This window comes from Natrix helvetica (genome assembly GCF_964273705.1).
Source record: "Natrix helvetica genome assembly, chromosome: 1".
NCBI classification, from domain to species: Eukaryota; Metazoa; Chordata; class Lepidosauria; order Squamata; family Natricidae; genus Natrix; species Natrix helvetica.
The window spans coordinates 201,952,933-201,980,534 of record NC_138548.1 but is presented as its reverse complement, the minus strand read 5'-3'; the positions used below and the strand labels follow the sequence as shown (position 1 = coordinate 201,980,534).

The 27,602-nt window shown below is 43.0% G+C and overlaps 1 protein-coding gene across 6 annotated transcripts in view; it reads left to right on the top strand.

Annotated features, from left to right (window-relative positions):
- The first annotated feature begins 3,129 nt into the window (after positions 1-3,129).
- The window catches only part of HDAC6 (histone deacetylase 6), a 45,434-nt gene continuing 20,961 nt past the window's right edge, over positions 3,130-27,602 (top strand). Inside the window, exons 1-20 of one of the 6 annotated variants that reach the window (XM_081971763.1) lie at positions 3,130-3,209; positions 4,308-4,448; positions 4,599-4,730; positions 6,388-6,484; positions 6,653-6,757; positions 8,416-8,504; positions 15,640-15,724; positions 16,506-16,546; positions 16,640-16,736; positions 17,527-17,624; positions 19,171-19,275; positions 19,818-19,886; positions 20,086-20,212; positions 22,167-22,232; positions 23,492-23,551; positions 25,686-25,775; positions 25,864-25,970; positions 26,096-26,163; positions 26,325-26,502; positions 27,286-27,414. In XM_081971763.1, coding sequence (XP_081827889.1) covers positions 6,410-6,484; positions 6,653-6,757; positions 8,416-8,504; positions 15,640-15,724; positions 16,506-16,546; positions 16,640-16,736; positions 17,527-17,624; positions 19,171-19,275; positions 19,818-19,886; positions 20,086-20,212; positions 22,167-22,232; positions 23,492-23,551; positions 25,686-25,775; positions 25,864-25,970; positions 26,096-26,163; positions 26,325-26,502; positions 27,286-27,414 — 1,589 coding nt within the window. In that variant the 5' untranslated portion in view covers positions 3,130-3,209; positions 4,308-4,448; positions 4,599-4,730; positions 6,388-6,409. Of the gene's footprint in view, positions 3,210-4,149; positions 4,449-4,483; positions 4,758-4,963; positions 6,485-6,652; positions 6,758-8,415; positions 8,505-15,639; positions 15,725-16,505; positions 16,547-16,639; positions 16,737-17,526; positions 17,625-19,170; positions 19,276-19,817; positions 19,887-20,085; positions 20,213-22,166; positions 22,233-23,491; positions 23,552-25,685; positions 25,776-25,863; positions 25,971-26,095; positions 26,164-26,324; positions 26,503-27,285; positions 27,415-27,602 lie in introns of those variants that run through there. The other 5 variants (XM_081971765.1, XM_081971761.1, XM_081971762.1 and 2 more) reach the window with 5 other exon arrangements.

Below are 27,602 nucleotides of genomic sequence, written 5' to 3'. Positions count from 1 at the left end.
GCTCTCACAGAGAGGGACTCCTCCGGGTACCTTCCGCTAAGCAGTGTGGGCGGGCGGTGCCTAGGAACAGGGCCTTCTCTGTGACGGGCCCAACCCTCTGGAACGACCTCCTCCCCGATATTAGAACCACCTTGGACCTCCACTCCTTCCGCAAGAAACTCAAGACCCACCTGTTTCGATTAGCCGGCCTGGCCTAATTGTAACTGTAATTGTACTTACAGGGAACACCCACTACTGACCTTCCTGGATGGCTTTTTAAATTTTAAATTCTGGGGTTTTAAATTGGTTTTAGAATTGTTTTTAATTATTTAATTAGTTTAGGTTGTATATACAGATGGTATGTTTGCGTTGTTTTGTCTGATGTTTTATGTTATGTTTTGTTGTTTTATACACGAACTGTCTGTACACCGCCCCGAGTCCCTATGGGGAGGGGGGGCGGTCTATAAATTTAATAAAACCTAAACCTAAACATACTAATGTCCCTTCCAACTCCAGCAGCATCATGGAAATGTGGTGGTATGGTTAAAAAAAAGGTGGAATAGATGAAATATCAAAGCCTTCACCTCTTTTAAAGAAATGTGCATGCATGACCTATGTGGGAACCCATGTACAGTAAACGGGCAGAGCTTTGATTGCAATTGCCATCTTGACTTTTTCCTTTATAATATTGCTGTAAAATTTATATCGCACATTGTTTCATTTCAATACCACGGTGTTTGTACAATGCTCATCATCTTGGAGTCCCTTCAAAAACAACCCTATTTTCCAATATTATCTATCTATCATCTATCTATCTATCTATCTATCTATCTATCTATCTATCTATCTATCTATCTATCTATCTATCTCTATCTATCTATCTATCTATCTCTATCTATCTATCTATCTATCTATCTATCTATCTATCTATCTATCTATCATCTATCTATCTATCATCTATCTATCTATCTATCTATCTATCTATCTAGATCTATCTATCTATCTATCTATCTATCTATCTATCTATCTATCATCTATCTATCTATCTCATAGATCTATCTATCTATCTATCTATCTATCTATCATCTATCATCTATCTATCTATCATCTATCTATCATCATCTATCTATCATCTATCATCTATCTATCTATCTATCTATCTATCTATCTATCTATCATCTATCTATCTATCTATCTATCTATCATCTATCATCTATCTATCTATCATCTATCTATCATCATCTATCTATCATCTATCTATCTATCTATCTATCTATCTATCTATCTATCTATCTATCTATCTATCTATCTATCTATCAAATCTATCTATCTATCTATCTATCTATCTATCTATCTATCTATCTATCTATCTATCAATCATCTATCTATCTATCATCTATCTATCTATCTATCTATCTATCTATCTATCTATCTATCTATCTATCTATCATCATCTATCTCAGTTCTGATCTGATGGAAGATGAGAAGAAGCTGATTGCCTGATTGACGTTCTTCACTTCAATTTGGCCTTCTCACCTGTTCTCTCAGCCTACCGCCCAATTCACAGGTCTGCCTTATTTTTAAAACATGTGAGACCTGCTCACAATCAGCTATCACACACCTAGGTCCATTCTTATCACCTCGCTTCCTTCCAGAACAGGATATAGCAGTCTGTATCAGCTTGTCTGTGTTCATTCACACCAACACTTTTCTAAAGGCCAGCATATTACTCCCAAGGAGTAACGTATTTCCATACCATACCATTTGCAGATACATTGAAGGTGAGGAAAAAGAACGGCATGGACTCTCCTTTCCTTGAAAAAAGATACAACTTTCTAATGTTAGAAGCAAAATTCTGGGTTGGAATCTAAGCCGGTTCCTCCAAAGAACACACAGGGCAAGTTATTGGAAGCAAGGGCTGAGTTTATTTTGACAGCATAAAGTGCAGCGCAGCTCTAAAGGCTACAGAGTCACAGATTTGAGGTGCTTACCTTTATAGGAAAAGCAAATCCCTTTGCTCCTCCAAGGGAATAGAGCCTGCCCTGTAGGAATTATTGGGAATTGCAATTAGCTGGATGCCCAAAACAGGTACCGTACTTTTCAGAGTGTAAGACGCACCTTTCCCCCCCTTAAAAGAGGGTGAAAATTTGGGTGCATCTTATACACTGAATGTAGCCCCACCCACCTACTGTCCCCTACCCTTTGGCCTCTGCCTCCTTTGCCTGGCCAAAAGTGGAGGGAGCACAGGGGGGGTTATGCGTCAGCGTGCCACATCCATGCTATGTGTGCATGCTCCCCAGCATGCGCACATGCGCACAATCAGCAAACCTCCCCCACTTTTGTTGCAGTTTTTTCACCTTTCTCAGGCTCCAGAGGCCTTCTAGGAGCTTGGGGAGGGCGAAAACAGGCTCCCCACCCCTCCTGGATGCCCTCCGGAAGCCTCCGGAGTGCGAAAAATGGACCTACAGGTAACCCGGAAGTTTGGGAATGGTGACTTCCGGTTTGTCCGTAGGGCTAATTTTCGACCTCCGGAGCCTTCAGGAGGCCTCTCTGAAGATTCTGAAGGGCAAAAAACAATGTTACTTCCGGTTTGCTCGTAGGGCCACTTTTAGTCCTCCGAAGCGTTCAGGGGCCTTCAGGAGGCTTCCCTGAAGGCTCCAGAGGGCAAAAACCGATGCTACATGCAAACCGGAAGTGATTTCCAGTTTGCTCGTAGGTCTGGTTTTAGTCCTCTGGAGCCTTCAGGGAAGCCTCCTGAAGGCCCCTGAAGGCTCTGGAGGACTAAAACCGGTGCTACAAGCAAACAGGAAGTCCGTTCCCAAACTTCTGGTTTGCTCTTAGGGCCAGTTTTTCGCGCTCCAGAGGGTTCAGGGAAGCTCCTGAAGCCTCCAGAGGGCCTGGTGGTGGTCTATTTTCGCCCTCTCCACGCTCCTATAAAGCCTCCGGAGCCTGCGGAGGGCAAAAAAAGCATGCTAGAAACAGGCAGGAGTGCTGGTCGTGCATGCATATGCGCTGGGGTCATGCACATAGCATTATGGGTGTGGCCCACCAGCCAAAAAGGGTTTGCCATCACTGAGCAATCCCTGCAGCCTGAAATAGCTGATGATCCCAGAGGCACACTTAAACTGAAAGTGAAACCTGCTGTTTGCTCCACAATTCAAATTGCTGGGAAGCAGAAGCAGATTTTTTTTCTTGTGCTAATCAGGCTGTTTTCTATCTCCTGCAAGGAGGTAAGTCAATAACTATAAATGCCTATAGAATGTTCAAATTATTAGGCTTATTTTTTAAAGACTGCTTTATTATTGTTCTAGACAGCTTAAGATGAAGATGATTTTTAAAATAAATGCTTGATCTGAAGAGGTCCAGTACTATTGTATTTTCCTTTAAATAGCCAAGAATAACTATACTTCCAGAAAGTACATCAATTTTAACAGCGTCTGTACAAGTGTATATTGTCTGTACTGTTTACTGTTTGTTGCAAGGAGACAAATTGCTGGGAGGCAGAAGCAGATTTTCCCTCTTTTTGTCCATTAACACTTATACTATAATAAAATTAATGTAAGCCGAAACTGGGCTAAATTATTTTTTTGTTTTATTGGGCAAATAATCAAGGGAGGCAGATGGAGGAGTCTTAATCATTGAAGCCACAGTCTATCTGTGTGGAAAGTGTGGGTAGTTACGGTATTTACAGGAAATATATAAGAAAATATCTGTAGCTCAAGGTTGAACTGTGGAGTCCTTGATACTCGCTGAGCTTATTTGCTTGCAGATTTTTCATTACCCATCTAGGTAAAAACTTGAGGGCGACTGAGTGTGGTGTTTGTCGCCTGTGTATGTATAACAGCTTGCCCTGCAGCAAAGGGATGGTCAATGGTTGCATTCCACCTCCAGCCCAAACTTTCCCATCGAACAGCTTCTCAGGGCAGTTCCTAATGCCACAACTTGAGCACATGTTCACAGCAGTTCAAGTGTGTGTGTGTGCGCCCAGGGCCAAAAATTAAGCAGCCAGGCTGCCACACCTGGAAGGCTGTTTTTGGAAGTATTTCATAGCTTCTCAATTAAACCCTGAATCATAATCGTGCCTGAGTGGAGGAAGAGCGACACACATTGAGGAGAACAAAGAAAAAGGGACGCTAATGCAGAAACCTATGCGCCTCCACCTCCTTTAACCCGTTCTCTACCCCCGCCCCAAAGACAAGTGGATTCGCCTAGCCCACTCCTGTGATCCTCGCCGAGAGACTGCTCTCCAGCGGCCCCGCCCAATGGTTCGCGCCAGTTGGTTCACCCATCCGGCCCGAACGGAATGGTCTCGCCCACTTTCTGCCTAGGGCGGCGAACGGTTTCCCTCGCGGAGGGGGAGTGGCGCCGAGATGACAGCATCAGGCGGCGCCCTAGGAGATAGAGCGAGAGAGGTAGACAGACCGGGCTCAGGACGTGGGGAGGGCGTGGCCGGTCAGCTTTAGCGCCAGGTGAGTTGGAGGCATTTTTTTGGGGGGGCATGCAAGGTGATCATGAGAAGCGTGATGATCGTCCCGCCCAAGTCGAGCCCTGCCTTCTTTCAATCGTCCCCCCCCCCCTATTTTTTTGCGGACGATCAGACATTGCTGCCTTCCCGCAAGGTCCTGATTGCCTTCGGCTCCAGCTAGCTGGTCTTGTGCAGGTCGCCCCAGCCCGCAGTCGAAGGGGCGGCGTGGAACCGCGTCCTCTTTCCCGAGCCGCCGTGCCTTCACTTGGACTGGACCCTTCCAAGGGTGGGGAAGTGGTCCTTTCAGTTGCAGGTTTGGAGGGTGGGTGGGTGGGGAGGGATGGTCCTTGTCACCTTGGTAACAGGCGGACAGGTGAGGGGGGGGTTCAAAGGCAGCGTCCACCGCACGTGTTTCTACAGGGGTGGTGTTCGTTCTTTGCCATGCCTTCTGCAAACAAGATCTGGGGGGATCAGAAGGGTCGGAGAAGGGGTTGGGAGCAGCACAGGGGGTGTGCCTGTAAAGAGACTGGGTGTCCGTCCCCCACCTTAGATCTGCTTCTGACGGTGCTCCCAGGTTTACCCCGAAGTAAATCCCATTCGGGTCAACCAGTTTGACAGTCAGGTAGGCAAGCCTGTGGAATTGCGTCTCCCTAATACCAGAGGTCTTCAAACTTGGGAACTATAAAACTTGTGGACTTCAACTCCCAGAATTCTCCAGCCAGCTGGCTGAAGAATTCTGGGAGTTGAAGTCCACAAGTCTTAAAGTTCCCAAGTTTGGGGATTCCTGCCCTATACTGATGGCTGGAGAAAGGTTCTTTCAAAATGAAGCTGATGGCTCCAAGGCAAAATAACAACGTTATTAGTGAGGAAAATGAGAGAATGAGGATGATGCCAATGGGAGAAAGACCATTGTTTGGTGCTGATTCCAGCCAGATGTTTGGGTAGAAATAGGGGCACAGTTTGCATTTTAACTGTTAAGCCTACACTTAGGAGTTTGGGTATTCCTGGGTTCACCAATCATAATTTTGTTAATTACGGTGTATTAAATAAATCACAACTGTTTTGCACAGATAACAAGCCACGTAGCTAGTGGTTTATAAACCACAGTGGCTGGATTCATATCACATGCTAGGCTTAAAATGAATGAATTGTGTTATGGCTTAACACAAAGAGTAAATCCCCCATTATTAATAATATATTTATATCCCCTTAAATCAAACAAAACTGTTGAAAGTTTGTATGACACATGCAAGTAACTGAAATATCACCAGTGAATCTAAACTATAAATATCTAAAATAAAAAAAAACATCAAAAATAGATATGATAGGCAAAGTACACAATGGCATGTTAAGCTACATATAAACAGTTAGGTCTAAGTTGTGAATACTTTGCAAAAGAGTCAGTTATGTGTTTGTTTTCATTTTAAAAAAATGAAATTAAGGAGAGGACTAGTCTAATTCCCACTGCAAGGCTCTTCCTGAGAACCAGCATTGCTATTGAAAAGGAGCATGTTTAGCCCCAGCAGCTCTTTATTACTGGAAGCAAGAAACTACTTCCTTGATGACATTATTTGTTATTCATGTCCAACTAGAGTAGATAACCCTGAATATAACTAGATACCAACTGACAAGGGCTTTATAGGTCAAGAGAAATTACTCAGTGACAGCTTTCCCCTGCATAAGCAACTACTTTCTTGGTGATTATTTCAGAGAACAAGATATTTAGACATAGAGTGATTTTAGAATTGAATGCTTTAGCACAGGAGTGTCAAACTTGTGTCAACGTGTCACGAGATGTATCGGGACTTTCCCCCCCCCTTCACTAAACAGGGTGTGGGTGTGGCCAGCGTATGACTCATCCAGCCCGCGGGCCACGAGTTTTACAGCCTTGCTGTAGCGTCTGTTATGGAACTTTCTGTAACATGTTTGATTTTCTTCCATAGGATTGAAAGAAGCAATAGCTCAATGGCTTCTGATTTGGGAAATGCCTCAGTTTTGGATCCCATATCTGTGCCTGCTTTGGACATTCAGGCTCCATTGGTAAAGTAAACCTGTTGTTGTGATGGAGACTGTGGGAATCAATAGTTCACTGGGAGTATGGTTAGCTGAGCAAGGTAGCTTCCCTTTCTGTCCCATGGAAGAGAGGAGAGCTTTGCTACTTCTGTGACAGGTCGGTGTATCCAAATAATGTTCTCTTGGTTTTCCTAGAAAAAGGCTAACAAGAAGGGAGGGCTTCCAGAGGCCAAGCGGAAAGGACGTGCAAAAAAGATGAACAAAGATGCCGAGGATTTGTCTTTGGGCCTGCAGAAACTGGTAGGTAGAACCCTTCAGTTCCCAAGTTCTGGACTGAAAAAACAGCTATGAGTTCTTCATTCGCTCTTGGGAGAGAACTGGAAGATGCAGGAATAAAGTCCTAGCTTCTTTTAAGACCTAGCCATTCATCTTAACAAAACTTAAGGGGTACTTTCCTCTCTCTCAGCAACTCAGTTACAAAGGATCCTAAACTATTTAAAAATGCCACTTGTGATAACCTCATTTCTACCATCACTGCAATGATACCTTTAACACCATGAAGCAATAACATCTGCCTATCTCATGTCTTTGGGACAGACTCAATAGGTCAGTCCTGTCAAACTGGTTGCCCACAAGCCGGATGCATCACACACAGGCCACGCCCACCTTGGCTCCACAAAGGCAAAAAAGTCACAATATGTCACGTGACACAATCGAGTTTGACACCCATACAGTAGGTGACTAAAAATGCCAAAACCTCTGGCTGACTGTGCAACCATTCATAATAATAATTTATCCTCTTCTACTCATATATTGTCATTTGGCACGTTCTCGTTTTCCTGAATGTATTGAATTTAAACTATTGCGAATGAATGAAGGCAAATATACATGTCCCAGGATAATATTGCAAGATCCAGTCTGGCTCGGTCACTGGGACTAGAGTTTACTCTTCTGAGTTTTTGGACTTGGGCTGGAGCCCATCCTCAGGGAACTTCTCTCTACCAGAAAATGTAAACTATTAAACTATTGTACCCATCTACCCAGTAGCATTTAGTCCAACATATTTGGAGAGTGTCAGGTTAGGAAGAGCTAATAGAGGATATTATATCGCAGTGATGGCGAACCTATGGCATGCGTGCCACAGGTGGCACGCGGAGCCATTTGTCAGGGCACGCCAGGTGCTGTCCTGTTAGCTGGCAAGCACGCATGCGTGCGCTGGCCAGCTGAATTCACCCTTTTTTGAAGCCATTTTTCGCCCTCCCCAGGCTCTAGAGGCTTTATAGGAGCCTGGGGACGGCGAAAAGAGCCTCCCCCCCTCCCCCGGAGGCCCTCCGCAGGCTCCATGAGCTTCCCTGAAGCCTCCGGAGCACAAAAAACCGGCCCTACGGGCAAACCGGAAGTTCGGGAACAGACTTCCTGTTTCCTCAGAGGGTCGTTTTGAGCCCTCCGGAGGCTTCATGGAAGCCTCTTGATGGTCCCTGAAGCCTTCGGAGCGCTTAAAACGACCCTCCGAGCAAACCGGAAGTGACTTCCGGTTTGCTCGGAGGGTCGTTTTGACTGCTTCGGAGGCTTCAGGGAAACCTCCTGAAGGTCCCTGAAGCCTCGGGGGGCGGGGGAGGCTGTTTTCGCCCTCCCCATGCTCCTATAAAGCCTCTGGAGCCTGGGGAGGGTGAAAAAAAGCATGCAAAAATGGGGGGGTCGCGCCTGTAGTGCGTGCATGCGCACCGGGGGCGCGCATTGCATTATGGGTGCAGCACGCTTGCACACGACCCCCCTGTGCCGCCTCCCCCCACTTATGGCACGCAAGCCAAAAAAGGTTCGCCAGCGCTGTTATATCGTATCTAATTTTGCTCCTGTGAGCAAGAAAGAGAGAGAGAGTATCAAGGCCTTATTGGGGCGGGTTAAGATTAGAATGTTTTCCTGCATGCACTATTTTTGTGTTGTTCTTTCTTAAATAGGATCTTACTTCAGAATGTGCTGCTCCCTTAGGAACTGGACTGATTTGTGATAATCGAATGACAGAATTTTGCTGCCCGTGGGATGAAAGGTATCTTGGGTGAAAGGATGGGGTTTTGAGCCTTAAGTGTAATAGCTGAGATGTATTATTTTAATTTTTAGGTCTCTTAATTTTCAGGATTTTTTTTCAAGATTACAGTCTCTTAATCTCTGTTTTGCATGTGCTTACTCCTAAAATAAAATACTTTATTTGCCTTTCATTTCTACTCTATACTAATAAATACATTATATAATCTTTAAAGTTTTTTTTAAGAATAGTGAGTATTTGTAAATCCTTGGAGTGTGGTAGATGAAAATCTCAACAGTTTCTGCCCCAGAGATTACAAATAAAATGAATTGCTTGATGAAATAATATTTTGTTTTGTTTTTGATCAATTGTACTGGGTAATTGCTCAGGATGTATTTAAATTTTTAAAAATGCATTGGTTGTGTGAATAAAATGTCTCATTTAGTGAGGAAGAGCCAAGTAATCTTCCTGCAAGCAAAGTAGGGCCACATACCTGATGCCTTCTATAAGTTTCAGAGTTCCTGTCCCATCTGCCTCAACCAGCATAACCAATGGAACTGTAGTCCAAAATCAGAATATCAAGTTGTCTCCCTTGGTGTAGGTTTATCCGAACCTGTTGAATGACAGGAAATCCTTACCAAATGATGGGTCAGGGACCAAATATTGTCGTAGTGTCAGCTCGCAAAGCATTTCTAGTCTGCTCTCGAGTTGCCATTAGAAGCAAGGGGGAACACTTTCCACGCATACCTTCTTCAAATTTTGAATCTCAGGTTACCAAAGCCGGGTTGTGAGGCGCCTCTCTAAAGCCGGGAGCACCTCATTGGAGAATGTGATTTATGACACAGACTGAAAGGTGGGGGGGGGGGCAGGTCAAAGCTGGGCTGTAACTTATATGCACCAGAGGAGACCTCACTGGAGTAGATGCCCGACATGTTGCTCCTAATAGATCATTGGATTCCTTTTGAAACTTAGCTCGAGACTCATGAATTAATTAGGGCATCTGTCGGAACCTTGACATCTAGCTTTAATCACTGCCTCCAGCCCTTGTAGTTTCTCTGAACCATATATTTAGTCCTGGTTTTTCTGTTCTATTCTGGGTTTTTTTTTCAAAAAACCTAATATAATTTGTAGTACGTGCAGACATGCCTAAAAACTCACTTTGCAGAGTCAGCCTCAATTCTGCCATTACCTTTCAAGTCACATACTTCCCTTCAACTTCTTCCAAGTTACTGAGGGTAACCTATGCTGTACATGCCAAAATAAAAATGTTCATTATAGTGGCCAATATCTTGTGAGATTCTGAAATCTCACTCACAGCCTTGGGAAAAAACGATATTGTCACCAAAATTAATTGTACGATATTCAGTGGGAAAATCAAAGTGCCATGAAAGGGAGGATTCCCTCCATTTAGATCATGGAGATACTTTTCTCTAGTCATTGGAATTAGGGGTGGGACTTCCCTTGCTAAAACCAATATCTCATTCTTAAGTTGCTGAACTCATTTTGTGATTGTTTTGGGTACCTGTTTAGATACTGAGAGGTGCCTACAAACTTCCAGAGTTGGTAATTTCTTACTTGAAATATCCATGAAGGCAGTGGAACTCTCTTCTAAATAGATAATCAAAAGATATGGATAGGAGATAGATTTGGATTTAGATCAGAGATTTGGATTAGAATGGTTAATGAATCCTTTGAAATGCTGCAAATGATTGTAGATTTTCCTCCTCCTCAATATTCTGTCTTGGAAACACCATTGTGTACCTGGGCTAAAATACTGTCCAGGTAGTCCTTGGCTTATTTCGGTTCATTGAGCAACTGTTCAAAGTTATGATGGCATTGAAAAAAATGGATGTACAACCAATCTTTGAAACTCCTGATGTTGCAGCATCCCGACAGTCATGTGATTGCAATCTTGGGTGTTCAGATGTCTCATTTGCAATTAGGGAGCTGCAGTCATATTATCGCCATTTACAACCTTCCCTGCTGGCTTTTCACAAAGTAAGTGGGAAAGCCAGCAGGGAAAGTGAGAGGTTACTCAGGTAAGTTACTCTCACCTTTTCTCTCTCCTGCACTAATCTCCTCCAGTCCTGCCCAACCCATGCACAGCCTCTTGCCAGCTGTCCCAGGCCATCCCTCAGTTTCCCCCAGCCCCTTGCCAAATGCTCTTGCTGCTTACCTGGAACTTCTGTCTCTTCCCAATTAATGACCTGCATATTTTGGGGAAGCACATTTTAGGCTTTAAGACTGCATTCCTTAGTGATGGGTAGATTCTACCTAGAGGAACAATCCTGGTCTCAATTGTTTGTCATCATAACCCAAGGATTGCCAGTATGTGAGTGCACTTCCAGAAAGCATGTCCTCAGTTTTGATGGTGTCTCGGTTCTCTCATTTTGTAGTATTGACCTGCCTTATGATGATGAATACTCTGGGTGTTGTAAGAAAATAGGATGGAAGAAAGGTTCTTGTGTAAAATCACATGGCAGGAAATGCAAGGATGTAATAGTCTGTGTCCCTGCTGGACTGCTTTTCCCATTTGTCATCAATTGAAAGCAGGATTAAAGTCTGAAGTGAATATGTTTCATCATTCCAAACCACTGATTTTTTTTCCTGGCAGAGGGAGGAACAGTAACCTTGGTTTGGATGTGGGTAAATATATAATTCTGTTCTTATTCCCCTTTGTGCTGCCTGTAACTCTGTGGTGTGTGTGTTTATTCCACCCACTTGGCTCACTTTTTCATGTAATCTCAGTGTAATTCCCTGGATATGATGACCATAATCCTTTTATTTCTTCCCTGATTCCTCATTGGACTCTTCATCTCCAGCCCTAAATAGCAGCCCTATACCCTTGATCCTTGTTCGTTGTGAAGTTTTCGTCTTAAAATTCTTCATTCTTCTTTGTTAAATGCAAGCATCCTTAAATTTGGAAAAAGAAATGCCATTGGGTAATGCCGACTGGAGTCCTAATGTTCACCTGTTAAAAGGGAGCCCCAGTGAACACAAACAAATTCATTTCATATTAAGTTTGCATTGGATCTTATCCACTTTCACCTAGAACAGGATTCGATATACTTAAGTAGACTCTAGAATCTATCTTTACTATACAGATCCTATCCATTTTGCCCTTTCTAATTTAATAGTATTATGGGGTACGTGAAGCAGAAGAGACTCACTCTAAATGGGCACCTAGAGAGATCGATCAATCACAATATGCTGTGTATTTGAATGATTATTTGTGGCTTACAACCAGTCACATTAAAAACATCCATAAATTTAATATTGATCGATGTAATGGCCTGTGGGAATGTCCTTGAAAGATGGGAGAAGGAAGAACCGAAGCCAGGGAAAGGTCAGATAGGCCCACAGAAGAAATGGGGACATGATAAGTGACTCTGAAGAGGTTCCCTCTAGTTTCTTTGACTGTAAAGATGAGAGAGAAATGTGCTTTCATACTTATTTTTTGTAATAAAGGTAATGTTGGTACTCATGACATTGGCTTCCTATCTGGACTGTCTCAAAGGGCTGGTATTTCAATGTTAAAATGTTAAAATATTTGCTGCTATCTTCCATTACACATCAGTTACACATCAGAAGACGATGGCTTCAGTTTGTTTCCTAAATGATGATAGCGTGAGAACTAGTTGGAGCTCAAGGGGTAAGCAAAAGTCAGGAGCTACCACTGAAAATGCCCTTCCTAGGTCTCCACCTGGTGGATCTCTCTAGGAGTGGGCACCTATAGCATCTTTTCCTAGCCACATTGTATAAAATGGGTAGATTCTACCTAGAGGAAGAGGTTATGAAAGCATTAGAGAAGCATAGGAGTTAACCTGCAAAAGTGATGTCTATTCCGTTCTGATAATATTAGAGTCCTTTTGCAAAATCAACAAAGCAAAGGGATTATATTAATGATTTTTAAAATAATATACTTCAGGTTTTATTTTGTCCTTTGCAAGTATGAATAGGCCCAAAGTATAAATGAAAAGAACTTCCCTTCTTCTATCTTCACTGGAATAGGAAAAGAGTTAATAACCTTTTAAACGTTCCTTTCTATATATAGGTGTTCTGAATTTGTGAGAACACTGCATCAGCACTTCTGTATTTGCCATAACAGTTGACTCTTTGTTTCCACTCTGTACATCTCTAAATCATTCTTCCTCTCTCCTCATAATATCAGTGAATTTGTGATCTACATTTACAAGCCCTATAACAGCCCTTTTCAAACTGTTCCCAGATGTATCGGACAACTTCGATCATTTCCCAGTCAGCTATCACCACATGCTATCTACAAATATTTGTAGAACATCGGCTTAGGAAGAACTGACTTTGACAAGCCTAGAAGTATTTCTAAAAAGTCTGCTTTGGGGCATACAAGAGAGGACTCATCCTTAAGTTCCAAAATTTAGCACAAAGATGCTTCTCTTGGTCACCTGTGGAGATAGCTAACATTCATATTTAGCTGTTCTGATTTTAAAGTAGTGTTTTTCTTTCTCTCTTGGCACAAATGTTACCGTGCAAATATTCTGCCTTGCCACATTTTCCATGTGTGAGGTGATGCGATCAGAGGCTGAGAACTATCTAGCTCTCTTTTGCGCCATATTTAGCATGCTTCATATTTGACCAATACTTCATGACGCATCAACGTAAGGCTAGCGTTCTTCTGGAAGAGTGGCAGATTTTTCTTTAAAAAACAAAATATATATTTTACTGGTCTTTTGAAAGACCAGCAAACCTGTTTTTTTTTTAAAAAAACAGAGCTAATGTGTTCTGCATGCAAGGTTGATTTTAATCAGAGAAGTGAGCTTGGCTACCAGCTGTGTGTCTTATGCTGAGCCTCATGAGTACATTACAGGTTTCGCAATGCTTCTGCTGACAAAAACTTTTGTGTGGCCATACTTATTATTATTGCTTTTATTACTTTGGGTAGGAGGTACCAGTTACCTACTCCAGTGACATTGTGTGAATGTTTAAGATACTTCTCAGTTTGCAACTTTTTCTTGTCAGTATTGTCAGCACTTAGCTGGTTTGGGACATTTGGAAAATAGCATGACATTAATAAGAATTTTGTCAGTTTCTTTTTTTAGGTGCAGGGTGAGGCAGAAGGAAAGATGTGCTTCCATATGCCTCTTCCAGATCCTCTACTATATCTATGACCTCTCGCCCAATCTATGTCAAAACCTAGGTCTGCTGGCTTTCTAGAAGACTGATAAAAATATATTCTAAAAAATAAAGCTGATTAACAGGCTTGGGAGAAGGAGGAAGATGTAGAGAACTGTCTTAAGGTGTCTTATAATTTCCCTCCCTTCTTCCACTTCACATCCTTCTTTCATGCCACGAGGCTACCTGTGAGCATATGATAAGACCAGCAAACCATATTAACAAACTACTTGAGTGATGGGTTACTGAGGTGGGCACATCTGTGATGTGCATCAGGGAGTCGGACATTATGAAAGGTGATTAAAACCTCTGTCCCAAGCCATTGTTCACAATCACCCAAGCTCAGTTCCCATTAAGAAGACTGGTGGTGTTTTTTCCTACCAGCCGGGTGAGCGCGAGGGAACATAGCCAGGAAATCCATCAATCATTGTCCTTAAATTCTCCTCCAATAAAACTCTTGAGGGCATGACTATTCACCAGTTTTATTACAGATGCAGATTATTGCTTGGCAATTGGCACAACCCAAATTACGCTGACATTCTTTTCTGTCCACTCGAGGATTGAAAGGATGCACGCTAAAGCTTCCATATAGTGCATGCAGAATTGTTGGCTAAACATGAGGTAGCTTCCAGTCCTAGCAAATGTAGCAGGAATGATATTCAGTGAGGCTAGCTTTCAGTTTTGGCATAGTCATTTCAGTTTTGTTTCGTGATTTTTTTTTTTAGCAGTATAAATCTTTTGATTTCATGCTAGTTCCAAAATTTCATTTCCACGGAAAATCTAAAAAGGACAGCACTATCAATATATATGAAGAGTCTGTCACTATTGCTTGGGATTGCTTAGCTAATGCTTTTTTTATTGTTTTTCTTTTTTATTATTATTTTTATATTGTGTTTTTACGTCCTTGTAAGCCGTCTTGAGTCGCCATGTGCGAGTAGGCGGCAATATAAATTTTCTAAATAAATAATGTCCCTGCTTCACAGCAGCTATAATAGGCACACACAACTTCTGTCAATTCAAAGGCCACAGCAGATTTTGCATGTGGTTTGGACCACGCTTTGAAAATATGCTTAGCTAGGTCAGTTTTTAGGAGGGGATGTTTCCAGACCTTTCAACCAATCAAATGTCTGTGGTTGTGCTTGACAAGAGGACAGAAATTCTATAGAGCAGTTTCTCCCAATATGTTGTCCTTTAGAATTGTTAGGATTGTTCTGCTAGGATGGTTCAACATTGCCTCCAGTAAACTGTCTGGAAACTCTGAGCTGTCTTGCTCTTCTGCCTCTGAAGGAAACCGTGTTGGTATAAGTGCTGCCTGAGCAGCAGATGAATGCGATTCTACCGTTTTTTACTTGTTTTGAGGAAGAGCAGGGTGAAAAGAGCAGCGCTAGCTTCTCAGCCAATTGTGTAGAAGGTCTTTATCCGTAGAAGTCACGGAGAAATAGCTACATACGTGGCTTCAGGGCATTCCCAAAACAGTGCATCTTCACCGTAAGGTCTGGAAACTCTTTCAGTGTAGAAAACTCAGCCCTGTTAATATGTGTGTGTGGACTTCCAGATCCTCTGTAAATTGTTATCTTTTGCACAATCTCGGTTATGCAGATTCAAAGGACTTTGCTCTCCCAAGCATTCCCACATTATTTCCCGAATGTGGCCTCTGCTCCCTAGCTCTAACATTTGTAGCCCTCCTGTCTCCCTTCCACTTTATTTCCTCCTGTTCCTCCTCCCTTTAATGCTGCTCCATCTGTTATGATACCACCTATTACAATGGTTTCAATGCCCTCTGCCATTCTCCCACTGCAACCATAGTTCACACTTCTCCCTTCTTGCTTGTTTTATTGCATTCCTGAATTATCCAGATAAAGAATGGGTTCTGGAGAAAGACTACCAGCCCACCCTTGTTTCTTTCTTCTCCAAACCATCTCAACTCCATTACTTGCCTCTGAGTTAATGAGTTGTTGATCTGTCTCTACATGTGCCCTTTGTTGTCTTCTTTGTTTTTTTTTTTTAGTTTCCCAGAGTGCCCAGAGCGACTGGTGACCATTCGGGACAAATTGCTTCAGTATGAACTGTTGGAACGTTGTGTCCCAGTGATGGTAAGAGAGGGAGCAGATGAGAACAAGCAAGAATTTGTGGACAGGTTCAGGATAGATTGCAGTGATGCACTAATTGGGGTTGAAGTAGGCAACCTGCAGCTCTATCCAACTTGTTTTTTTCTTTTTAGTCCTTTGAGCTCCATTTCTCTCTTTATTGGGAGGTTGTTGTTAGTTGCAAAGTTGTGTCCGACCCATCCTGGGTCCTCCAGGCCTTCCTGTCCTCTACTATCTTCTGGAGTCCATTTAAGCTCACACCTACTGTTTCGGTGACTCCATCCAGCCACCTCATTCTCTATCCATTCCGTTCTTCTTTTGCCCCTTTGCTGGAATCTTTCCCAGCATTAGGCTCTTCTCCAGTGAGTCCTTTCTTCTCATTAGGCGGCCAAAGTATTTGATATTGTGAGGTGGGAGGCATAAAAATAGCCAGGTTCCCCTAACAGATAAGTCATTTTAAATAAATAAATTAAATTTAGTATCTAGCAAAAGATTAGCTGATCTCACCCACCCACCCCCAAAACCCCAAATCCATAGGAAAGGCTATGACCCGGCAGTGGTTGTCCGCATTTGAATCATCAGCCCACCTATTATGGTCTCCTCAAACCATTACGGGCTGCCCCCAGCCACCAAAAAGTTCCCACTCCAGCTTAGAGAATCAAAGTTTGGGGAGAGATGTGTTAGACATCTACGACATGTCCTGAGGTCCTTGAAGAAGTCAGGGAATGAACATGTGATAACCAATCAGTAGAGAATGAAATATTTTTATTCTTATCTCTCCTTGCAGGGCCGAGAAATTGCTGAGGAAGAGATCCTCTTGGCTCACAGGTGAAAGCAAATCTTGGAGTTGTTGCAGAGCTGAAAGGTGGAGAGGCAGTGACTGAGCTGCAGCTGAACATGTGATTATCTTTTTCTTAACAGTCAAGAATACTTGACCAGCATGAAATTGACTGAAACAATGAGCGAGACTGAGTTAAGGTCTCTGGCAGATACCTTTGATTCTGTTTACCTGCATCCAGTGAGTATCTTCAGAGTTATGTTTAAAGGCAGAAACGTCTAGCTTTTGTAACTAAAATACTTTGGGCAGGCTATACTCTTTGGAAAATTCTAGTGATTTTTTTTCTGAATTACAAGCAGCCACTGAATTGGGGAATGTCACTCATATGCTTGCCTAATATCCAAGGGGCAAAACCAAGGCAATGGGTATAATTCATACTGTATAAATACTTTGCATAGTGGTACATCTGATGGAACAATGTGTTGCAGTCATGTTCTGGCATCTTATGGAGGATTCTTGTAGAAATGGGCACGTGGGGTGAAATTCTCCAGAAATAAGGCATCATGGTTTTGGGAAAGGGAGATCTGGGAACAGGGGAAAATATAAATGATATTTTCTGATCCTTGTAAATAAAATTCTCCATTCTAGGTAATTTTTCCTCTAACGTTACTTAAAAGAGAGGAGTGGGGGTGTTTTAAACCCATTTCTGGAATTAAAAAAAAATAGTATAGTAGCTAGAACAATAAATTATTCAGATCCTATAATTTCCTCCACTGCCAATTATACATTATTAAGTATAACTTGCTATTGGATTCGGGGCTTCTTGTTTTTTTTTTTCCTTTGCGCCTCCAGACGAACAGATCTATCCATGTCCTGTTTTGTTTTGCTTTTTCTGAGGGGGTGGGGATGGGGGTGGAGCTAAGAACAAGCAATTTAATGGGATTCTGGATTTCCATCTGTTCTTCTGCATCAGGAGAAAACCTGATACTATAGTAGGTTTTACTAACCTGATTTTCAATCCCTGCCAAAGAATTTCTACCGCTGTGCCTGCCTTGCTGCTGGTTCTGTCTTGCAACTCGTGGAGAAAGTGTGGTCTGGAGAACTCCGTAACGGTCTGGCTGTGGTCAGGTAAGGTGCAAATAGATTATTATTTTCACTTTTGCTTGACTCAAAACGGCAATGCAGTGCCCCTTGCCATGCCTGTCGGACAGTATATTTACTATTTGACAGCCACCTTGGCAGTAAGGGAAGGGGCACATTCTCACAGTGATTTGTGTACACAACAAGCCCAGAAACATAACTTGTATTTGTTATCTTTTTATTTCTTGCCTACTAGCCAGTAGAGAAGAGATTTCACTTATCTACAAAACAGACTTTCTAATCCGCTGCTTTCCAGATGTGTTGGATTTAACTCTCAGAATCTGGTTGACCATACTGGCTAGGGATTCTGGGAGCCAGTTCACATCCAGAGGGCCTCACGTGGTGAAGGTTGCTTTAAATAGCAACAGGGTAAAACTACAGTAAAGCAGATGGAAAAGAAAAATCAGGGCAATATTCCTAGTGGATAACTCCGTTTAGGGAGTCTTTGATTTACAACCGATCATTTAACAACCATTTACTGTCACCACAGCATCAGAATGTAAAGCACTTCTAGCCATTGTAAAACATTGTGTTTCTGCCCCTCTGGTCACATAACCTCATTTCAGATACTTGGTAACATATGCACATTTATGAGTGATTGTTAAGTGCTTTGCGATCATGTAATTATCATTTGCAATGTTCTCTGCTTACTTGTCCAGAAAGTCAGCGGGAAAGCTGACAGGTTGTAAGCGGAACGGGCATTGGATTTGAGGTTCATTCCCCGGGCAAGGCAAGGGATTCCCCCTCCCATCCAGGAGAGGTGAAATCCTCCCATGTGCCTTGAGGAATGGACTTCAAATCTGGTGAAAATGCTGGTGAATGCCAGCATTCTGAAAAGCTCACAGCACTGGCATTTGCTAGCATTTTCCCCTTTGCAGGGGATGCTTAATGACTGCAGCAGGGAGAGCTGGAATTGTGGTCGTTAAGCAAAGCGGTTATGTGGCACCTCCATGACCACTTTAGTCAACAGCCGAGATTCTGGGCCCAGTTGTGGTTGTAAGTGGAGGAATATCTGTAAAGGCAGGATTGTCAACGTCTTGACTTTGTGTGTATACATGTGCTTGTTTATGGAGGATGGACATGATAGTCCAGCCGATCCAGAAAGAAAATACGTGATGGAATTCATCCATCTTAGAATTAATAACCCAAAGCATTGTATTGCTGTCTTCCTCTCTTAACGAGAAGGTGAGAGGATGTGAGAAAAATAATGATTGAATCAAAAAGAAGTGATACCTTAATCTCTATATTTTTTTTCATATGAGAATATTTTCACTTACACAGTATTGTAAGAACCTTATATGAAAGTATCCAGAGTGACTCCTCACAATTTTTAAACTTTGTGTCCTTGAAGATGTATGGGAATGGTGGCCCAAGCATGGCTTCTTTCGCATTCAGAGCAGAAGGTGCAAAAAGCAATCGGTAACTCGCACTGTAGTCACGTTAACATTTAGGTCCTCTTTTCTTTTTTTTCCCTCAATGGCTGAGCTATGATTTTCTGATTCTACATCGAGCCACTGTATCTTTTGGGTTTCAGGCCTCCTGGACACCATGCTCACCGCAGCAAGATGAATGGCTACTGCATGTTCAACAACATAGGCATTGCAGCACAATATGCCCGACAGAAATTGGGGGTGGAACGGTAAGTAGCTATGAAGAAGAAAGATAACAGATAAGACTGGTTGTTGGACAGCTTGCCACAAGCATGAACCAATATTCTTCCATTCTTCTACATTATGTGGATGAATGGATGGATGGAGGATAAGCCAAGGTGCCGAATAAATACAAAGTGTTAGATATTTGAACAACTAGTCCTAGTCATTCCACACAGCTAAATTTTTGGAGGATGTGTCTCATTACCCAGCTACAATCCATTTTGGTCTTCCATTGAACATCTACTAACTAAACAATCATTTCTATTCTGTTACTGCCCCCAGAACTTAAAATCGTGAAATCCATGCCTGTATCAGTGGTCATGACAATGTCACTGCTTTTATAAGGAATCCTGGGAACAGTAGTTTAGTGAGAAAGCGGAGATGTCTCCCAACCCACCGTAGGACTACAGTTCCCATGACTCCTTGAAGAGATGCTAGCAACAGGATTGACGCTGGCTTACTTTTTCAGATGCTGCATTCCATCTACTTCCTTTTTTGTTCATTACGTTTGCATTTCTTTCTCTTCCAGGGTGCTTATCGTTGACTGGGATGTGCACCATGGGCAAGGCCTTCAATACCTCTTTGAGGATAATCCCAGGTGCCTAATCGAGGGATGAGCTTTATTTAACTGGAGAACTTGGGGCATTCTATAGTGGATGTGGAGAGCTGGCAAAAGCAGAGCAAATCAGTTTGGGGTTAAATACAGGCTGCGCCCAGATTGGGTTCAGAGGGCTGGGGCTTGTCTAGTGGCTTTGTTTCTCTTCACTGCCTGAATCTGCCGTGACTGCTTTTCCTAGCGTCCTTTATTTCTCCATCCATCGCTACGAAGGAGGGAATTTCTGGCCCCACCTTCCAGAATCTGACAGTCACGCAGTGGGCAGAGGTCGGGGAGAGGGATACAACATCAACGTGCCCTGGAACCAGGTAGGGAAGAGTAGGGACTCTTCCCAGGTGGTAGGGACATGGTAGGCTGAGATTGTCGGGAGTGATAATTTGGCAGTTCTCCATTCTAGCTAAAGTTGCTTGCATGTTGCCTTGCTTTTCCTTGAGAGCAGTTGCAAATAGAGCCATTTGGCTAGCTACCTAATACGGTTTCAGTATTCCCAGTGACTCTCCTGGCTGCTGGGGCAAAAAGTGGGAGGAGCTGAATATCTTTTGCAAATAGGCAGATCCGTTACTTTGCTAGTATATATAGTAGCCTAGTTACAAGAGGGAATCCAAGTTGTATGTGGATAAGTTCAAATTCTGATGTAGCTTTTTTAGGGGGTAAGGTAGGCTTCAGAATAGAAAAGTCCCCTCACCCTCTGCAGTTGCTAGGAAATGGCCTTTTCCCTTTGCAGTAGCCACTGGTATGAAGACCTGTTACTATAGGCTCCCAGTACTACTCTGCTTCTTACAGCTGATAAACCAAGTTCACATATCACTCCAAACTTTGTTCTTGAAGTTCCTGAATAAATCTTGGTTGGGTTCACACCAGGGGTGAAAACCCCCCATTTCGGCTGAACCGGCAGGGATGATTGGCATCAGTTCTCTGAACCAGTGGCAAAAATCCCTGGTGGCCCCAGCCACACTCGCCTGGTCACCCTGTTGCCACTCACCTCTTCCAGCCGCTCGACCCGCCCATCCAATCCAAACGTTTCTCCCTTCCTTCACAACAAAGCTGCTGCAGCCTGTCCCTTTAAGGTAGACCCAGGGAGGGAGGGGCCCGGCGGAGACCATAAAGGGAGCAGTAGCTCCACTGTGAATGGAAGGAAAAATGTTCGGCTTGTCTCTGCCACAGAATTCAACATTAAATGCAGCAGAGACAATCTGAATGTTTCTCCCTCCATTCACAGCAGAGCAGAGCTGCTGCAGCCTGTCCCTTTAAGATAGTCCCCGGGAGGGAGGGGGCTGGGGGGCATAAAGGGAGCAGCAGCTCTGCGGTGAACGGAGGGAGAAGCATTCAGATTATCTCTGCTGCATTTAATGTTGAATTCTGTGGCAGAGACAATCTGAACATTTCTCCCTCCGTTCACAGCAGAGCCGCTGCAGTCTGTCGCTGGTACTTCGAGCCATGGGAGGGAGGGGACCAGCGGGGACCATAAAGGGAGCAGCAGCTCCGTTGTGAATGGACTCATACACACATTTTTTCCTACTGGGTTCGGTGGGCGTGGCTTGGTGGTAGTGGGCCATGTGACTGAGTGGGTGTGGCCATGAGTGACATTGAGTTGGCCATGCCTACTCAGTCACAGGACCCCACCACCAAGCCACGCCCAAATAACCGGCAATAAAAATTTTTGAATTTCACCACTGGTTCACACTGAATAGTAAACCATCAAGTTTTCATTCACAAATACAGCGTCCTTTTTTCATTGTAGTAAACCAACATTAAAACATTGTGGTTTGACATGCTGGGTGGTGGTTTAGTGTAGTTCAGGGGTGTCAAACTCGTGGCCCATGGGCTGGATACGTCATGCACTGGCCACGCCCACCTGGTTTTAGTGAAGGGGGGGGAAGTCACGATACGACAATATGACAACACGGGTTTGACCCCCCCCCCCCCATGGTATATTTCATGAATCCATCCACCGTGTTTTAGAATCTAGAAATGAGCTCAGATTCAGAAACCTATTCCAAATCATGACTACAGATTGCAGCTTGGTTTCGTTCTTAAGATCGATTCACACATCAAAACAAACAAGCAGACGTTTTAGGCCTGATTTCTTTTAGCGTACGTAATATCAGATCCATCAAAGTTTATGACCTTCCTTACTATTCCTATGATACATCAACAGTAGCTGCTATCTTAGCTAGAATGACCATGCTGTATGTGTGCATATAAAGATATTCCTTGGGGATTTGCTTTAAACTCCTTTGATGTTTGTTTCTATCGTTTTAGACAGGAATGAGGGATGCTGACTACCTCTCTGCCTTTTTACATGTCTTACTACCGGTGGCCTTAGAGGTAAGCAATGGGGCATACAGCATTTTGAAAGTATGGACAATCCAGTCTATTTCTTGGTTGGTTGATTTATTTATTGATTGATTTATTATTTTTAACCTTGAAAGAAATATCATGTATTCATCTATTAAGATTGAATGCAATAACAGTACAATGTCTCTCATTAGCCTATTACAATTATGTGCAAAGAGAAAAGGTGAAAAATTTGGAAAACCTATAGGAAATAAAAAAAAGTTTAAAAATAGGCTAATTTTGTTATAAAAACTATTAAGAACACGGCTAATACTTACAAAACAGCTAAGGCACTATATCTTAACACTACATATCCCATTTGCATTTGCCTGCATAATGAAATACATGTTGTAACTGGTTTATTTATTTTTATTTGTATAGTTATAATTGTCCAAAAAAGTAGTCCAGGATCACAAACAGCTTGTTGTAATCCAGGCTCATACAATAGGAAATGCAGATGGAAGCATTTCTTATGGATGACATGCTATTTAATATTGTTAGTATGATATTCAACAGCTGGCCTTGATCTTCATGCCTTCCTCTTTCTCTTGTTATAGAAACAAACTATCTAAAACAGTGGGTTGTATTAAAGCCATCCAGGGTCACTTAGATGAAATGGGTGGTGTAGAAACTTAATTTTAAAAATGCTTAATCTTCTGCTTTAATTGAAACACAAGTGAGATTGTGCAGAATTGGGAAGGGTTTATGGGAAATTTGTAGAATCCTAGAGTTGGAATGTATCTAGAGGTCATCTAGTCCAGCCTTCCGCTCAGTGCAGGATCCATCAGAGAATCTTTGACAGATGCCCATGCAACTTCCATTTAAAATCTCTTTTTGTGTGTGTGCGATTCTGTTCTTCTGGCTGACAGCTCATTTACGGCCTGTATAAATTTGGGGATGTCATTGTCCTCCATTTGAGTTGTGTGGTCTGCCCAAATCCTTTGCCAAATTTTCTTCTTGCTTCATGGAGCAGAAATTGGGTGAAGTCAGCATTTTCCCCTACTCTCTCTCCTTTTCCCCTGTCCCCTGCAGTCTCCTGAAGCAGCTTCATACGCTGTCATGTCATAATACAAAAATAAAGTAGCATCCCAGCTAACATTGTTCTATATAAAAGTATCACAAAACAAACAATCCTTGGCATAGAGCTACTCCCCCAGTCTTGTTCTTAAACTCTGGGAATTTCCTGGCATTTGTTCCCTTGGCTTCCCAATTGGATAATTTATTCTGGCTCTACTGTGCTTTGTTTGCAGTTCCAACCCCAGATGATCCTGGTTGCTGCGGGTTTTGATGCTGTAATTGGTGACCCTAAGGTAAGTTGCCTTTTTTTTTTTTGCTCCCTGCAGAGCATTTCTCAGCTATTTTTAGATATTACAATCAGCTCTTTTCCAGTCCTCTGGCAGTTCCCTGGTGCTCCACGATCTCTGAAAGATGTAGTTCAGTGGTTCTGAGATCTCGTCTGCCAGTTCCTTCAGAACCCTGGGGTGTAATCCATCCGGTCCTGGTGATTTGAACTCGTCTAGGGTAGACAGCTGCTCACTTACCATTTTCTTCCCTATTTCAACTTGTGTTCCTAATCTGATTTTTGTGATGCTGCTTTTAATAGGTTGGACTGTTTTATCCCTTTGTATAAAGACAGATGCAAAACATGAGTTAAATAGTTCTGCTTTCTCCCTGTTGCTTGTCACCTTCTTGCCACTTTCTCCTAGCAATGGACCAATTGTTTCCTTAACCTTTTTCTTGTTTTTAACATGTTGGAAGAAACTTTGTTTGTTATTTTTTACTTTTGTGGCAAGCCTTTCTACATTGTGAGCCTTAGCTTTCCTCACTTCATCTTTACAGGCTCGGGCTATTTGCTGATATTCTGCCTTAGTTATGTCCCCCTCTTTCCACTTTTTATACTTATCTTTTTTGTCTTTCAGTTTGTCAGATAGTTCTTTATGCAGCCATGCTGGTTTCTTTTGGGAGCTGTTATTTTTCTTCTTCATTGGTATTGTGCTAGACTGGGCTTTTGTAATCTCATTTTTCAAAATTTCCTAAGCTTCTTGAGTTGTTTTCCCCTTGAGGATTCTCATCCATGGAATTCTTCCCAAGCTCTCTCTAAGTTTATTGAAATCAGCTCTCTTAAAGTCCAAGACTCTAGTTTGACTTTGTTCTACTACTTGTGTTTGCATAATGTTGAATTCCAATATTGCATGATCACTTGCCCCCAGGGTTCCTATGGCTTCAACACCTTCTATCATTTCCTCTCTGTTAGTGAGAATTAAGTCCAATATGGCTGATCCCCTTGTTCCCTTCTCTAATTTTTGGGAAACAAAGTTGTCTGCTAGGTTCGTTTGGAACCTGTTGGATCTTCCACTTGGTGCAGAGTTTGTTTCCCTGACTTACACCAACTCATTTAGTGACCGTTTGAAATTACAACACTGAAAAAGTAACATGACCGTTGCAACATCCCGATGGTCACATGTTCAAAATGCAGATGTTTGGCAACTGACTCATATTACGACAGTTGCCGTGTCCCAGGGTCATGTGTTCCCCTTTTGTGACCTCCTGACAAGCAAAGTCAATGGGAAAGCCAGGTTCACTTAACAACCCTCTTACTATCTTAACAACTGCAGTGATTCACTTAACAAACGTGGCAAGAAAGGTCGTAAAATAGGACAAAACTCACTTAACTGTCTTCTTGATAAACATGCTTGACCAATTCTGCACCAAAAAGAATGATTAGTAGCTAATATTTTTGGAAGGAGGGAGGTTGGACAATGTTTAATCCCCTGTCCTGCTTGTATGACAGGGGTGTCCAAACTTGGGAACTTTAAGACTTGTGGACTTCAACTCCCAGAATTCCCCAGCCAGCTGGCTGGGGAATTCTGGGAGTTGAAGTCCACAAGTCTTAAAGTTCCCAAGTTTGGACACCCCTGTTGTAAGACCTCCAGGTTGTTGTAAGAGGAGTAAAACAAGGTTGTATGACTAATCATGCCTTTAACTTTATGAATGGTATGGTACCTCATGGTAGCCTTGATGAATTATTTGAATGAAGTAGATGATTAAGCTGGCTGCCCACCATAGACTATCCCTGAAGCCACAGGTGGTTTACTGAGAACGAGGGCTGGACTTACCTGACTTAGAAAGAGGACTTTGAATTGTGGGGCTGCTGGTGGCAAGGACAGACCTAAGATCTTTTTCTATAGCCCTAGAGCTTCAATTAGGCAATACAGAAACAGCTCCACCAACCTTGAGGAACAAGGACTTTTACATTCCCATTTCTCTTGTCACAGCCTTAGAGATGTTTCCGGGAGTCTGCTGCAATAGAACTAATCTGTCTGATAATGCCTTGTGGGGTTTCACCCCCCATTTAATTTAATGTATCCCCTCCCTAATTCATGCCTTGCTCCCTTTTTGCCAAGAGTGAGTCAGGAGAGTGAAATCAATCTTTGCTCGTTCTAGGGGGAGATGGCTGCCACTCCAGCATGCTTTGCTCACTTGACACACCTGTTAAAGTCACTGGCTGGAGGCAAGCTGGTTTTATCTCTGGAGGTGGGTGACTTTCCACTTTTGGGCTGGGGAACAGGGTTGGGCTGTCTCTTAAGGAAGCCACCTAGCTCCTCTCCTTTCACTATCACAGGGTGGGTATAATCTCCAGTCTTTGGCCGAGGGAACCTGCATGGTCCTTAAGACTCTTCTAGGAGATCCCTGTCCGCGGATGGAATCACCTTTCCTCCCATGTAGCAGGTAAGAATGATATTGAACCACAGCTCTCTGCTGCCGGGTGCTTTTAGAATCAGTGTGATGGCTCAAATCCAACCCTCTCCTCCGAGCAGAAGTCTGATTAAAGGATCTTCTTTTCCTCCCGTCAGTGCTCTCAGTTCAGTGTCTCAGACCATTGCAATTCACAGCAAGTATTGGAAGAACCTACGGAGGATCAGTGAGTGAACATAGCTCTCTTTTTTCCCCATTCCTCAAAAGCAACTGGTGTGGGGGGGGCATCTTTACTCTCAATTCCTTTCCACTCTGATTGACTGTCAGACAATCGGGCCTGCTGAGGACACTCACAGAATCTTTCCCTGCCTCTTCCACACAATTCAGGTGCTGATGTGCCCCAGGAGGATGGCAAGCTCAGCGTAGCTTGGCCACCAGCCAGCCCTCTCTCTGTAGCCGATCCCCTCTCCGGGTCAGTGGCTGAACTGATACAGCCTCAGCTCCCTTCTCGCACTGGGCTAGTCTATGATGAGAAAATGATGAAGCATTACAATATGTGGGACAGGTAAGAATTTCAGACATTTTCTAGGTTTGCTGAATTGAATGTCTCCATCCTCTCTCTCTCTATGTAATACAATACAACACAATAGCAGAGTTGGAAGGGACCTTGGAGGTCTTCTAGTCCAACCCCCTGCCTAGGCAGGAAACCCTATACCGTTTCAGACAAATGGCTATCCAACATCTTCTTAAAGACTTCCAGTGTTGGGGCATTCACAACTTCTGGAGGCAAGCTGTTCCACTGATTAATTGTTCTGTCAGGAAATTTCTCCTCAGTTCTAATTTGCTTCTCTCCTTGATTAGTTTCCACCCATTGCTTCTTGTTCTGCCCTCAGGTGCCTTGGAGAATAGTTTGACTCCCTCTTCTTTGTGGCAACCCCTAATTCATACATGTGGTTTGGCTTCAGCTGGTGTAGTAGAATAAAATATAACCCATGAACCAACCAGCTGGTAAAGAGAATGTTTTTAAACACACACAGGGCACCAGTTCCCCACTAAGTCACCATAGTTATAACTCTGCTTCTCACTTGAGTTTCTTTCAAGGGAACATCTAACTACTTTTGGAAACGCAGACTTTAAGGGCTGCACTTTTCTAAGATAGTCACCCAAACCCCAGAATATCAAATGATATTATCAAATGATTCAGCCACATTGCCTCCAAGCAGATTTGAAACCTAGTGTGACTCTGTCCTTAAAGTCGTTGGAAAGGCAGAGGATTTCCCCCATATAAAAATGTTCCTTAGGAATCGTGACTCTCTGTCATTCTGAGTTTCTTATCTTTCTTTTGTAGCCAACATCCAGAGTTGCCTCAGAGAGTATCCAGGATCTTCCAGCGCCACAGGGAGCTGCATCTGACCGAAAGGTGCTGCCGCCTCCCAGCCCGTCTTGCCTCTGAAGAAGAGCTACAAATGTGCCACAGGTTCTGATGAGTTCCATTCCAACTGCTTTTTCAACAAGGAAGAGGAGTGGGAGGTCTCACAAAGCGGGGTTGGGAGTGGGGCCCATCAGTGACGCCCGAAGCTTCGCCTTCTTCTTTTTCTTCTTTTAAATATAAAGAAGGACATTGCAGTGTTCTCCAACCGGATGCCCTCTAGAGGCGTTGGGCTT